The 13298-nt window shown below is 35.3% G+C and overlaps 6 protein-coding genes across 7 annotated transcripts; 3 read left to right on the forward strand and 3 right to left on the reverse strand.

Moving 5' to 3' along the window:
* The first annotated feature begins 1823 nt into the window (after positions 1-1823).
* Positions 1824-6245, forward strand: LOC123315373 (synaptic vesicle glycoprotein 2B-like). Its single transcript, XM_044901040.1, has 6 exons — positions 1824-2244; positions 3969-4293; positions 4349-4864; positions 4949-5090; positions 5517-5937; positions 5993-6245. The coding sequence occupies exons 1-6, from the start codon at positions 2175-2177 to the stop codon at positions 6061-6063; spliced, it is 1545 nt and encodes a 514-aa protein (XP_044756975.1). The 5' UTR covers positions 1824-2174; the 3' UTR covers positions 6064-6245.
* LOC123315374 (putative peptidyl-tRNA hydrolase PTRHD1) lies at positions 6080-6786 on the reverse strand. Its single transcript, XM_044901041.1, has one exon. The coding sequence runs from the start codon at positions 6694-6696 to the stop codon at positions 6331-6333; it is 366 nt and encodes a 121-aa protein (XP_044756976.1). The 5' UTR covers positions 6697-6786; the 3' UTR covers positions 6080-6330.
* Positions 6787-6989: 203 nt separating this feature from the next.
* Positions 6990-9450, forward strand: LOC123315294 (T-complex protein 1 subunit beta). The gene is made up of 5 exons (XM_044900943.1): positions 6990-7149; positions 7452-7761; positions 7816-8073; positions 8128-8535; positions 8717-9450. Exons 1-5 carry the CDS (start codon positions 7147-7149, stop codon positions 9340-9342), a joined length of 1605 nt encoding a protein of 534 aa, XP_044756878.1. The 5' UTR covers positions 6990-7146; the 3' UTR covers positions 9343-9450.
* A 65-nt stretch (positions 9451-9515) lies between these two features.
* LOC123315295 (glutaredoxin-3) lies at positions 9516-10380 on the reverse strand. Its single transcript, XM_044900944.1, has 3 exons — positions 10238-10380; positions 9785-10186; positions 9516-9734 (listed from the first exon to the last, which is right to left on the reverse strand). The coding sequence occupies exons 1-3, from the start codon at positions 10282-10284 to the stop codon at positions 9557-9559; spliced, it is 627 nt and encodes a 208-aa protein (XP_044756879.1). The 5' UTR covers positions 10285-10380; the 3' UTR covers positions 9516-9556.
* Positions 10381-10456: 76 nt separating this feature from the next.
* Positions 10457-11423, reverse strand: LOC123315550 (rootletin-like). Its single transcript, XM_044901287.1, has one exon. The coding sequence runs from the start codon at positions 11278-11280 to the stop codon at positions 10549-10551; it is 732 nt and encodes a 243-aa protein (XP_044757222.1). The 5' UTR covers positions 11281-11423; the 3' UTR covers positions 10457-10548.
* Positions 11424-12002: 579 nt separating this feature from the next.
* Positions 12003-13171, forward strand: LOC123315551 (mitochondrial import inner membrane translocase subunit Tim17-B). Of its 2 annotated transcripts, none has more exons than XM_044901289.1 (4): positions 12003-12222; positions 12290-12504; positions 12557-12767; positions 12837-13171. In XM_044901289.1, exons 2-4 carry the CDS (start codon positions 12361-12363, stop codon positions 12968-12970), a joined length of 489 nt encoding a protein of 162 aa, XP_044757224.1. In that variant the 5' UTR covers positions 12003-12222; positions 12290-12360; the 3' UTR covers positions 12971-13171. The 2 variants fall into 2 exon arrangements, with proteins under 2 accessions (XP_044757224.1, XP_044757223.1); XM_044901288.1 differs by having other exon boundaries at positions 12010-12222; positions 12305-12504.
* Positions 13172-13298: the final 127 nt, after the last annotated feature.

The following is a 13298-nucleotide window of genomic DNA, read 5'->3' on the forward strand; positions in this document are numbered from 1 at the left end:
TTTTCATGATTGAAAAGCAACATTTCAATAATCACAGATTATATCTCAAGTTTTCCATACGAAACAGATCAGTTTCTCTGCTATTATATCATCGGCCGACCGGAATAAAACTAAAAAAAGTATTGCCGTTCTAATTATGATGGAGGGAAATGAGCATAAGTTTGACGACTTTCAAAATTTTTAGTTGTCTTGAGAAGAGAGAAAAAAAAGTGATTTTCATGGGAGATGTGATATAATTGATTGCTTCAATAGAACGTATAACAACAAGATAACAAAATTTCGTTATTTTCAATACCCATCCTTGCTTTTAAATTTGGCAACTATTGTCAAAGGCACTCTATGATCCACCTAAATTTTATATTGATCTATGAGTTGAAGGTAAAATTTTATGACCAAAAATACAGAAACATAGAATCTACTCCTTTATCAATTTAGAAATATTTGAGCAAGAACAGTTTTCTACTGTAGCTGTAAAAAATAATTCGAATTCTGATGGAAAAGTAATCAACATTTCGCCTTCTCGTGAAATTTACATACAGCCCTCGTATTCGGTGGAAATTCGAAGGTAGATTTTCCTAACTTCTTCCAACTCCTGCTTTCCTCATCACAAAGCTATTGTCTACTTCCTGGAACAGCGTTTAAAATCGCATTTAGGCGATATCGTTGTTTTACTGCTTGTTAACAGTTTCAACATATAGACCCTAATCCTCACTTATGTCATTATAACGAGAAGTCCATTTGGAATCTGCTATGAATTTTTCGAAAAATGAATCTTCTAATCTAATAAATTATTTTAGCCTGTTCAACGAAGTTCAGATAGTTTAGGTGATAAAACGCCAATTTTCCAGCTAATTAATTCGATAACGACAGTGTTCTCATATTCGAACTTTAGCTTTTGTCCCTTATCGATCTTTTCCCTTGAGAAGGGTGGGGGGAATTTCCACCTACTTCCTCGGGCTTCTGACACCCTGATCGAAAAATTTCCCGACAAGATACCTCGTCAACCCTTTGATGGGCCGAATTCCTATTCTTCCAACAAGCAAGGGTGAATTTCCTTCCAGTTTTCCTCAAGAAGTTATATGGAAAGGATCAATCTCGCAGTAAGCTTAGGATTTTAGGAAGTTGTTGTGACGTAACTGGTTGTTATTGATTATGGGGGTGGCTTCGTAGAGGAAAAATATTCGTGGATGTTAAAGATCAATAATTCATATTCAAATATTGCGATATAGACATGCGAATTTGACTCGTATAGATGGAGCATGATGGCAAAGAGTTCGTTACTCTCAGAGACAAGACTCTATGGTTACTCTTTGATGATGGAGTGTGCATAGAGTAGAAAATCTTGCATATTTTATGAAATAATGACAGATTTATTCGCAGCAACGAATTAAAATCTGGACAATATTCGCAATTCAACTGAAAAATTGATTGATATTTCGTTCTTTTATTTGAGTAGACAAATGGAAGAAAACTTCTATAGGAGAGGCCTTCACAGAAATTACATACTCTGTTTCTGTGGTCATGTACCATAAAAAAGATGCCAAAATAGAGCATAGAAGTACTATAATTCTATGACAAAGAAAAACTCTTTGTTATTATTTGATGTTTATGTTCTGTGTTTTATGTTGCACTCTCTATCAAGGACGGTCCCAGTGAAGGGGCCATGGGGGCCATAGCCCCCATAATTTTCCGAAAAACAGTTCAGAACCCATCAAAATTCAGCCGCACTCTGTAGCGAAGGAAAATTTAAATTGTTGACTGAAGATACCAAATTTTTGACTGTGGTTAACGCTGCGATAACTCAAGTGTGTACTCAGCCAGTCTGATCGAAATTGACTCGTAAATCAGTCACTCATTATTACTTCCTCATAATATGACATGAAAAAATTTATCCCTTCTTTCGGGATTAGAGTGTGATGTTTATCTCATCGACTGCAGTATATTTATTGGTGGAGTGCTTCAGACAATCAGAAAAATTACATCGAGAACAGGCCCTTATCTCAGATGATCCAAGTTAAACATTTGCGATGTAATCATTGTTCTATACTTTTTTTTTGAAATAATATTATTATGAGCTCGACTCAACCTTGACTAAACACGCGTCGCTTTTGAGCTTTTAGTCCAGTTCTGTATCAATTTTGGGCAGGAGGACTCTGCTGCTCATCCATTATATCATGGCGAAAATTTCGAATGTTGGGAAAACGAAAGAGAAGTACAGCTTCGATGATGCCCTCACATTAACAGGTGGGTGGATTTTTTTTATTTAAATACCTGATCGTAACGAAAGTTCGTGAGAAAATTCGAATCATTTTGGGTTCTCGTAATTGAAAAATTGCTATGTATGAGTCATTATTGCCTTTTCAACTCACTCAAGTCCAAAATTCATTTGATGAAGGGCTAATTTAGAATCTGTAGGAAACAAAGAACCTGAAATCCAATTTTTTCCAATAATTTAACCATTAGTAATTTATAACCTTAAGTTAATATGTATATAACTTCTTCAGTAATCCAACAATTTGAAGAAAACTAGCTGAACATGAGACAGAATTTGGATAGTCCTAAATTAGGCAGCATATTATCAAATCATTTTGTAAAAATTCCTAAAATCCATACAGCCCAAATCAAGATTTTTCAATGAAAAACCATTATATTCAAATACCCTCTTGAATGATAAGCAAATATTCAAAAACTGAAGTGATGTTTGTATTATTTATACCTGCTAAGTCTTAAATTAACGCAGTTATCAAAACCAAAACCAATAAAAGGAAAATGTCGAAAAGGAGATAATGATATTTGTATTGGTGGACCTTTAAAATCGAACGCAAAAAAATGGGAAAGAAAATACGTGGGTCAAGTCAGGCATAACCTGAGTGGTCAACCATTCAGATACTTGATTCGTCCAGTGCTGCTATGTTCCCAGAAAAACAATTCATTTTCCCAATATTTCCAAGAAAACAGAACCCATAAAGTAAAAAATTTAAGTTAGGCTCAGAAATGACGTTTTGAAGGAGCGTGCAAAATTTTAGTGTCATCTGGCTAATAGTTTATTCGCAGGTTCTATGCTCGCTAGGGTCCAAAAGTTTTTTCGTTATAACTCTATAACAATTCGTATGTTTATGTGAAATATTGTGAAACTGTATTCGTATTTCTTGATTCTTTTCCTCTTGAGCAGCTGTTGTTATGGCCAATCGATGCTATCGATCACAAGACTCCAAAATGCATATGCATCAATCCCGAAATTAAAAATAAAGTCGCAATCTATTTCCAGTTGAACATGTGAGTCTTTCTTTTCGATTTGTTTTTAAACAAAAATGACCCTTGTAATTCGGATAAGTTCGTGTTGTGCAAGTGCTACTTCATTTTAATCTAATGATTCATTAAGTTTTGCAACAATACCAAGTTATCAAGTTTTGAGTATGAAAAAAATTTAAAATAAAACATTTCCTAATTGCGAATAAAAGTGCGAAGATAGTTGGGTTATTTTTAAATTCGAAAAAGGATCGAAATTATCGTGCTTGTATAAATCGTTGCATTTATACGTAACTTGCAAACAAAGGAACAATCTGGTAATAAATTTGAGAATGACGAAATGCGTCAGATCTTGTTTATACGAATCTGTGATGAAATTTCGCATCATTATCTATTTAATAACCGAATGATCCAAAATCTGCTATGTGATAACGATCATTAAGCTTTTCTCATATTTGCCAAGATTCAAAATGAGCATAATGTATCAAATCCGATACACAAACCTCGATTTTCCTCGAATTTCCTCCTTATCATAGATTTTCCATCAATAACTCTATGCTCCTTCGCAGGCATAGATCCCCTCAGAGACAAGAGACTTTCTCTATGGAGCCCCTGTAATCATAGAAAAGAGCATAGATGCCAAAATAAGATCATAAATATTCTTCTTTTGTCTTATTCTTCCTGAAGAAGCTGAATTCGAGGATTTTTTTCGATTTCAGGATTTGGACTCTACAATGTCTACCTCTTTCTCACGATCGGCGGATTTCTCATGTGCGTTATCATAGAAACGATGTCTATGATGTTTATAGTTCCTGCGGCTAAATGCGACCTAGATTTGTCGTTGTTCCAACAGGGCCTTCTATCGTCCATCAGTTTTTTCGGGGTAGTATCTTTTTCTTACGTCTGGGGCTTTCTGGCAGATACAACTGGTAGACGAGGAATTCTGAAAATAAGTTTGTTGACCAGTTTCATCACCAGCAGCATTTGCAGTATAGTGGAAACAAGCTGGTTGTTCATCCTGCTTAGGTTCGTGAATGGAATGTGGTGAGTATTTCCCAAAGATTGTTTTTTGGTAGTTTTAACTTCATGGTATTTTCAGCATAGGTGGCGCTTCTTCAACAGTTTACGCATATCTGGGCGAATTCCATAATGACAGGCTTCGTCCGAAAATCGTGTCGGGTGTGGCGACCTTTGTGGCTATCGGTAACATGTACCTGCCAGGGATGGCTTGGCTCATTTTGCCCTACGACTGGAAAATGGACATAGAATATCTCGATCTCGAGTTCAGGCCGTGGAGACTGTTGATGATAGTTTATGCCCTGCCTAGTTTCATATTTTTCCTCATGCTGCTGGTCTTGCCTGAAAGCCCCAAATTCTTGATGACCCAGGGTAAATTCGATGAAGTTTTGGAGATTTTAAAAACTATGTTCAGTGTGAATAAGGGATTTGACAGGGAGGACTTTATGGTTTCCGAGTTGATATGGGACGATATGAACGAAGCGCAGCCCAAAAGTTTTCTGAAAATGATCTGGAGGCAGAGTGCACCGATACTGAGGGCCCCACTTCGCGTGAAAACTTTTGCTGTATCTCTACTGCAATTTGGCATATTTGCATCGTAAGTCATAATTCACTACATTTGAAATCAGTCGAATAATACCAAAAGATCGTGGACCAGGAAAAAATTAGGAATTTGTTTCAGAACTTCTGGATTGAATATGTGGTACCCAACTATCTTGAACACGATGTCTCACTTCGGTGAATTTCAACCAAATGACGATTTAACTTTCTGCAAGTCAATTAGATGGGAACAATCTCATAAAAATTCAACTTCTTTGGTCCAGGTAAGAAGAATAAGTTTTCGTGTTATCTGTGATCCATGATCACAGAAATTTATCTTTTCTGAGAGGACCATAGACTTAATAAATATATTATTAAGTCTATGGTGAGAACTAAAGATTAATCCAAAGATTCCCCTTCGATTAATCTTTGGTGAGAACCATAGACTTTTTTTTAGAAATTAGTTTGTCTTTTGAAATAAGATAATTTGCATATTTATTCCCTCATTTCTGCCTGTTCTTTCAGCTGAAACAAAGATCAGAAATCTCTCTAATATTTGAGTTGAAAGAACCGGCAATTTATAAGATTCTCTTCATCGAGATGAATCCCATGAGAGTCTATTTATGGCCAATACGGAATAATTTTAACAGGAGACTAATTATTCTTCCTGTTCGAATACTCTACACGTAACTATCAAATTTTATTTGCAGGGTATTCTGAAAGAATGCAATGACAACGTGAAAACGGAAGTTTTCATGGTATCGCTGGTAATAGGGATGGCTTACGCCACAATGTACATCTTCATAGGCCTCCTAATCAACGTCATTGGAAAGAAGAACCTCCTCTGCATCTTCATCACCTTGGGCACAATATCTGGAATATTGTCCCAATTTGTTGTAGGGTATCAGTTCATCCAAATTCTAATGGGTATATTCATTATAGGAGGGGTGGAGGTAGCTGTTGTTAATGCTATAGTTGTGGATTTATTCCCTACTCAAGTCAGGGCTATGGCATTAGCCATGTCTCTTATGTTTGGAAGGCTTGGAGCTATGGTTGGGACCAATATTGTTGGTCCAGTTATATACAACTACTGTGATTACCTATTTTATATGTTTGCAGCTGATCACATAGGTAACTTTTCAACCTACTCTCAATCTGACATTCTATAAAATTCTATTTTTTACAGTTCTTTTAGTTACCATCTTCCTACTACCATCCCATCTACCTCTTCAAAAAATGGTGGACAATGAAATATAGAATAAAAAATCTCAACTTAGGAATTATGTAAATATTTATTTTTATGCAATCTAATGTGATTTTATCATTGATAAGTACATGTATTTGTTCACTTATATTATTTAGGCAGATACTCTTATAGAGTGTGTTATATGATTACAGTTGTACAGACTGATGAAAATAAAATATTTTTTAATGGAAAACTCATTATTTCAGTTTTATTCCCAAAAACTTCCCAGTCAGCAATCAGAAAAGCTTTTTTTAACTTCACCAAGCTGATTTCTCTCATCAGGGGTTTTTGAATAATTTCAAATCTTTGAAATATGCTTTAACTTCATCTTTAGGATAAGGTTTAAGAACCAAGCAGGTCGGTATGTTTTCTGGTTGTTCTATCCACAACTTGTGCTTTATATTATTTTTTTCGAGAACTTCATGGAGAGATATGATTTCTTTCTCATTTGGTATTTCAAGAACCACTTTATGCATATTATCTAGATCTTCTAAATACTTTTTAGTGTGTTCATCATCGTGAAAAAGATGGGTTACAGCAGTAACTGCATGGCATGCTTGTGCAATAACAGCACCTACCGGCCAGTTGTGTTCTTTGAGCAATAAGTCTTTTCGAACAATAACATACTGAAGAATCACACTCATGTTTAATGAAAAATAAGTCAACTGATACAAAATTTGTTCAGATGTCACTCATTTTCGGTTAGGTTAGGTGAGAGTCAGAGTCATAGATAACAGAGTAGGTCAGAGTTGTTCATTGACTTGTCAGAGCAAAGACAGAGTAGCGGGATTAACTCTTTGGTTAGAGTATAGAGAGCAGAGTTGTCTCTGATAGAGAGAATGCCTGAGGCAGTTATCATTCTTGAATGCATCAATTCAGACAATGCAATTGATTACTCGTAAATTGTTACCTTTTTGCAGCAATATATTTTATAAAAATTATATTTGAGACAGAATTAATTTCGTTCATTCAATGTCCTCATCTGTCATCAAAATCAAATGTCAAATTAAACGCCAAAGTTGAAAAATACAGAAAAGGTTCTTGAATTTTCGTAAATTACAATAGTTTTTGTGATAATTAATTGAAATACAACAATGGTAATGACTTTTTATACTTGAAAGAATTATTTTCTAATATCAATAACATTTGGGAAGGCTCTTTTTTCGTTACTTGCATCTTTTGTTACTCAGGTGTGACTACCTCGTCATGCAAAACCGGGTGGTAGCACGTGCAACAAAGAATACCACAAAATACGAAATAATAGCTTATATTATCATTATGAAAGGACTATTGCTTTTGATCTTAATGAATTTTACTTTTCATACATCAGCATACTCAAAAACTGGTTTAGGAATTTCACCCCGTTTGTGCTCACCTCTTAAGATTCTCTTTATTATAGGTGTCACTTAACCCAGTAAGAGTATTAAAACATGAGGCTGAGGAAGAGCGTGCCGAATTGGCACGTCTTTCCAGTTTTGTAGGAGCCATAGCTATAGGAGATTTAGTCAAAAGTACGCTAGGCCCAAAAGGAATGGACAAAATATTAGTGTCCAGCGGAAGAAATGCTGGGGAAGTGGTAGTCACAAACGATGGAGCAACTATATTGAAAAGTGTGGGTGTAGACAACCCAGCTGCTAAAATCTTAGTGAATATGTCCAAAGTTCAAGATGACGAAGTTGGTGACGGAACCACATCTGTAACAGTTTTGGGTAAATGAAAAAGACAATCTTGAATGAAGCAGAATTAATCATTTGGTTTTACAGCTGCTGAACTTCTCAGGGAAGCGGAGAAACTTATTGAACAAAAAATTCATCCACAGACGATAATTGCAGGATGGAGAAAAGCTACTGATATTGCTCGTAAAGCACTTTTGGATTGTTCAGTAGATCATAGTCTCGATTCTGAGCAATTTCGTGAAGACTTAATGAACATAGCGCGTACTACATTGAGTTCCAAAATTTTAGCTCAACATAAAGAACATTTTGCCAGTCTTGCTGTCAGTGCAGTTCTCCGTCTCAAAGGTTAGTATCAAAAAAATATGTTAAAGGTCAAAGTCTATAGTTTCCACAATTCAGGTTCTGGTAATTTGGGAGCGATTCAACTGATAAAAAAGAGTGGCGGAACCCTGGAAGATTCCTTCTTGGACGAAGGTTTTCTATTAGATAAGAAACCCGGAGTGCATCAACCGAAGCGAGTGGAGAATGCCAGAATTCTTATCGCCAACACCCCCATGGACACTGATAAGATCAAAGTGTTTGGTTCCCACATCAAAGTAGATTCTATGGCTAAAATTTCAGAACTCGAATTGGCTGAGAAGGAAAAGATGAAGGACAAAGTGAACAAGATCCTGAAGCATAATGTCAATGTCTTCATCAACAGGCAACTGATCTATAATTATCCTGAGCAGTTATTCGCAGATGCAGGAGTTATGGCTATTGAACATGCCGATTTTGATGGTATTGAGAGGCTGGCATTAGTAACAGGTAAAATTAATAATAATTGATCTAATCATATAACCTTCAATAATATATCTATGTTCCATTGTTGGTACATCTGTATCTATGCTCTATATAATGATTTGTCTCTATGGTGTGTGTGATTGACAGTAAGCACAGAGCATGTAAACCATAGACTTGATGAAATAGCACTTTATAATTTTTTTAGGTGGAGAAATTGTTTCTACATTCGATCATCCAGAACTAGTCAAATTGGGGACATGCAGTCTTATCGAGCAGGTCATGATCGGAGAAGATATCTTGTTGCGATTCAGCGGAGTCCCCAAAGGCGAAGCTTGCTCCATCGTAATTCGCGGGGCAACCCAGCAAATTATCGATGAGGCTGACAGGTCTCTACATGATGCCCTGTGTGTACTTACAGCGACGGTGAAGGAATCCAGGATAGTGTACGGAGGAGGTTGCAGCGAAGTACTGATGGCTTGTGCCATCAACAAAGAAGCCATAAATGTGCCTGGAAAAGAGGCTGTGGCAATGGAGGCCTTCGCGAGGGCGCTCCTCCAACTGCCCACCATCATAGCAGATAACGGAGGTTACGATTCGTCCCAGTTGGTCAGCGAGTTGAGAGCAGCTCATAACAAGGGAGAAAGTAGCATGGGTTTGGATATGCTGAGAGGAGAAATTGGAGATATGAAGGCCTTAGGTATTACTGAATCTTTCGTGGTTAAACGGCAGGTTTTGTTGTCGGCTGCTGAAGCAGCAGAAGTGATTCTTAGGGTGGACAATATCATAAAAGCGGCCCCTAGGAGACGTGTTGAAGATAGGGGACATTGCTGAGTTTCGTACATTCAGTCGCTTTCTTTTCATGTTTATTTAATTATGTAATCAATCTCATATCCTTCTTTTAATTTTGTAATGAGCTACTAATACAAATATTGACCTCGACCTGATTGTTTTATTGGCTTTCTTACTTCAAGATTGTGAAATACCTCTACAATGAAAAAGGAAACAAAAATGCAGCACTACTTTATTATTAAAAAAAATTAAATAATTAAGCACTCAACATTTTCTTCAACTCTCCACTACTATTCATTTCCCTCACAATATCTAATCCACCAACCAATTCTCCATTTATATATAATTGTGGATAGGTTGGCCAGTCAGAATAAGTTTTGAGTCCTTGTCTAACTTCTTCATCGGTTAAGATATCGAAGGTTTCATAATTTGCTCTACAAATAATATATTGAGTAAAAACCATGTTCGAGTTTCATTAACTTACCCCAGGCCCTCCAAAATTTCAACTATTTGTCTACTGAATCCGCATCTCGGCTGAATTTTGGAGCCTTTCATGAAAAGCATCACCTTAGAATGATTTATCAAACTTTTCAGTCTTTCTTCCAAAGATCCGCAGTCTTTATATTTCATGATCTTCTGAGTGATAGTTTTGGGATCCACCCCTTGTATACTATCAACCAATTGATCATTACGGAAGAGAAGAACAGTAGGAACGGCAGTTACTTTATACTGCAGGGCAGCTTCTGGCATATCAGTGGATAGGATTTTGAAGAATTTTATGCTTGAATATTCATCTTGTTTAGAGAGCAGATCTAAAAGATCGTCTATCTGCTTACATTGTTCAGCCCATTCCTCAGAAAAATGCACAACTGTCAGATTTTCATTACTGAAAGCGTTATTGTGTATTAAATATATTACAGACAGTAAGAGAATTCACCTTATGGCTTCTTTGAATTCGGCTAAGGCTTTCAATAAAGACGGCATCTTTGAATTTAAATAGTTAACAATTAAATTAACTATTTTCAATTTCGGTGATTAACAAGGTTAATTACTTTAGAGCACAGATTTCCATAAATTTTCAAATCTGTGTTTGCAAGCATAGAACCAAAAATTTGCGCATAGAGTATACTAACGGTTAGGATAAAAAGTAAGAAAGTTGAATGTTTAAAGATTTTATTATTATAATATTCTTGAGCTCACATATTATCTCAATTAACTTCATAAAAACAAAAAAAAATTAAATGAAAACTATTGCTTCAAAGTATTCGGTTCTGGATGGTTATCTTTCATTTCCATTTTAATCTGAATGTCTTGCTTCTCGTGGGAATCTCCAGAATGATTGTCTAGTGAATTTGCAGATTTTTCGTCTACAGCATCATCTTTGCTTTCACTTGCCTTGTCGACAACAATTTTATCATCTATAACTTGTTCTTTGTCCTGAACTTGATTGTCAGAAAGTGTTTCATTTTTATTGGTGGAATCTTGCTGATTTTCTTTTGGTCCCTCCTTTTTTTCAGTTTCAATATTATTTGCTTCCTGGTTTGCTGGCGTGGAGGGTTGCTTCTGTTGAATATTTTTATCTTTTTCAACCTTTATATCTGATTTCAGGGAATCTACAACTCCTTTAGCCAATTCTCTCTCATCGTATCTATCTCTTAAAGCTTTAAACAAGCAGAGTTGAGTTTCATACTCTCTTTTCAAATCCCCATTGTGTCTGATCATCTGTTCCAATCTTTTATGCATCAAATCTTGCCTTTCTTTTTCGGCTTTATGTCTTTCTTCCATACAGTGAATCTTGGATTCCAATTGATCCACTTCCAAATTTCGGATCTCAAGCAATTCTTTCGTTATTTTCACAACATCCCTCAAGGACTCAACCTGCTGATTCAATGCTTCAATCTGAAGTTCTTGGTTCTTTATCATTTTTGTGTTTTCAAAAATTACGCTCTTTGCTTTAGTTAGCGTGTCCGAAGACTTCATTTTCAATAAATCGACTTCGTTCGCCTCTAGGAGATGCTTCTGAATCAGTTTTTTAGCTTCTTCTAGTTGAGATTCCAATTCGGAAATTCTTTTCCGCAAAGAGGCAACTTCCAATTCTTTTATCTAGAACATAGAGATGATTTAACATTTGTGAAAGCGCATCCACCAATTTCAACATTTCTCATACTGAACGTTTATCAATGCGTTTTTGAAGAATTTGTCGAAATAAATTTTCAATGATTTCTCAAATCATACATTCACATTACAAACACTCCAATCGTTTATGATCAAATTTTTATTTCGATTGTTGTTTGACATTTTTTATCGAATAGTTTTTATCTAGTATAAGATATATTTGGACCTCATCCAATTTTATTTTACAAAAATAATTATTATTAATGCAAATTATTTTCAACATGAAAAGAACCACTAACCTCTTCATTTTGCTTCACAATTTCTGTATCCATATCGATATTTTCACTACTATTTCGACTAGTGTATTCAAATAAGTATCAAAACTTTCAAACGTGTTACAATGAAGGAAACTTAAGACGAAAAGAGCTATTATTAGTAATGTGAGTGAGATTTGTAACATTTATCTATAATTAGAATATTCGTTTTGTTTACCTCTGGCATGATATAATTTGATTTGAATTTGCCGCCTCAAGTCATAACCTAAAATTTTATCGGAACATTACAGGTTTATTTGATCGATTAACATCCGTAAAATCAATTAATTCTGCATTAATTATCACAGTTGAAGTTTATTAGTCAGTCCATTCGATCATTAATTATATAGAATTTAAAAAAAATTCATTGCAAAATTAACCTCCGAAATGACATTCAACCACGGTTCTTTTCCTCCTTCTGTGAAATGTGAACAGATTGTTTATCATTCGTGAGCAGATAAATTAATTTTTTTACACGAAAACTATTCTAAAGGTGAGGCTTTGTATTAATTAATCAGAATTTCTAACATTACATTCATAACATTCAAAGTTTTAAAAAGTTGTGTAATTTTTAGGTTAGTAGCAGGAACCTTGAACATCTTTTTTTCACTTAAGACTGAAATAACAAATTATGGAGGAATATACAAGAGAACCTTGTCCATGGAGGATAGTTGATGATTGCGGCGGTGCTTTCTCAATGGGATTAATTGGAGGCGGAGTTTTTCAGAGTATAAAAGGTTTCAGAAATGCTCCCTCTGGTATCAACAGAAGACTCGTATGTCTCTCTTCTAGTCAAAAAAGATTGAATTAACTTTTGTTCATTTTAGATTGGTAGTTTAACAGCCATCAAGCAAAGATCCCCAATCATAGCAGGAAACTTTGCTGTTTGGGGTGGTATGTTTTCAACTATAGATTGTGCGCTAATCACTATCAGAAAGAAAGAAGATCCGTGGAATTCAATCATAAGTGGAGCCGCCACAGGAGGAATATTAGCTGCCAGAAGTGGATTACCAGCAATGGCTGGAAGTGCATTCATTGGTATGTTTTAATATTCCACATGAAAAAAGACACAATTACGGTCTTCACGCTTGGAATGTTTTTTTTTAGGGGGTGTTCTCTTAGCGCTTATCGAGGGTGTGGGAATATTATTCACAAGATTATCAGCAGAACAGTTTCAACCACAGGCACCTATACTGGAAGATCCCTCAGTGTTGGGAATTAGTGAACAAGAAAGAATGTAGTAAATTCACAAATAAATTACTATTAAATATAATATTGATAGATGTATTTTGATCTTTTAATAGATTGATATACTGTTAGGTTGTTCTCATTGTATTTATATAACATAATACAACCACCTCACAAGGGGCACTGTTACTGTGATCTCCGTTTATTTTTTATTTACCTCATGAAGCTCAGTTGAAATAGACGTTGTTGATCTTAATTATTTTTTATTTATAACCTTGTTGTTTATTTCATATGTAAATCTTTAGTTACAAGCTAATAAATAAGAGGCTCTATGTTACTCACGAAAAATCTTTGGTCATAGAACTAACAAGCATTTCAAAT

Source organism: Coccinella septempunctata, chromosome 6 (genome assembly GCF_907165205.1).
Source record: "Coccinella septempunctata chromosome 6, icCocSept1.1, whole genome shotgun sequence".
Lineage (NCBI taxonomy): Eukaryota > Metazoa > Arthropoda > Insecta > Coleoptera > Coccinellidae > Coccinella > Coccinella septempunctata.

Coding starts and splice junctions, on each gene's coding strand:
- LOC123315295 (XM_044900944.1), bottom strand. CDS start 10,284: ATGCCGTCTTTATTGAAAGCCTTAGCCGAATTCAAAGAAGCCATAAG. Junction 10,187..10,237: donor GAATTCAAAGAAGCCATAAG/GTGAATTCTCTT, acceptor TAACGCTTTCAG/TAATGAAAATCTGACAGTTG. Junction 9,735..9,784: donor GAAATTTTGGAGGGCCTGGG/GTAAGTTAATGA, acceptor TATTATTTGTAG/AGCAAATTATGAAACCTTCG.
- LOC123315374 (XM_044901041.1), bottom strand. CDS start 6,696: ATGAGTGTGATTCTTCAGTATGTTATTGTTCGAAAAGACTTATTGCTC.
- LOC123315294 (XM_044900943.1), top strand. Junction 7,762..7,815: donor CACATCTGTAACAGTTTTGG/GTAAATGAAAAA, acceptor TTGGTTTTACAG/CTGCTGAACTTCTCAGGGAA. Junction 8,536..8,716: donor GAGGCTGGCATTAGTAACAG/GTAAAATTAATA, acceptor TAATTTTTTTAG/GTGGAGAAATTGTTTCTACA.
- LOC123315550 (XM_044901287.1), bottom strand. CDS start 11,280: ATGAAGTCTTCGGACACGCTAACTAAAGCAAAGAGCGTAATTTTTGAA.
- LOC123315373 (XM_044901040.1), top strand. CDS start 2,175: ATGGCGAAAATTTCGAATGTTGGGAAAACGAAAGAGAAGTACAGCTTC. Junction 4,865..4,948: donor CAATTTGGCATATTTGCATC/GTAAGTCATAAT, acceptor AATTTGTTTCAG/AACTTCTGGATTGAATATGT. Junction 5,938..5,992: donor GTTTGCAGCTGATCACATAG/GTAACTTTTCAA, acceptor TATTTTTTACAG/TTCTTTTAGTTACCATCTTC.
- LOC123315551 (XM_044901289.1), top strand. CDS start 12,361: ATGGAGGAATATACAAGAGAACCTTGTCCATGGAGGATAGTTGATGAT. Junction 12,505..12,556: donor CTGGTATCAACAGAAGACTC/GTATGTCTCTCT, acceptor TGTTCATTTTAG/ATTGGTAGTTTAACAGCCAT. Junction 12,768..12,836: donor GGCTGGAAGTGCATTCATTG/GTATGTTTTAAT, acceptor GTTTTTTTTTAG/GGGGTGTTCTCTTAGCGCTT.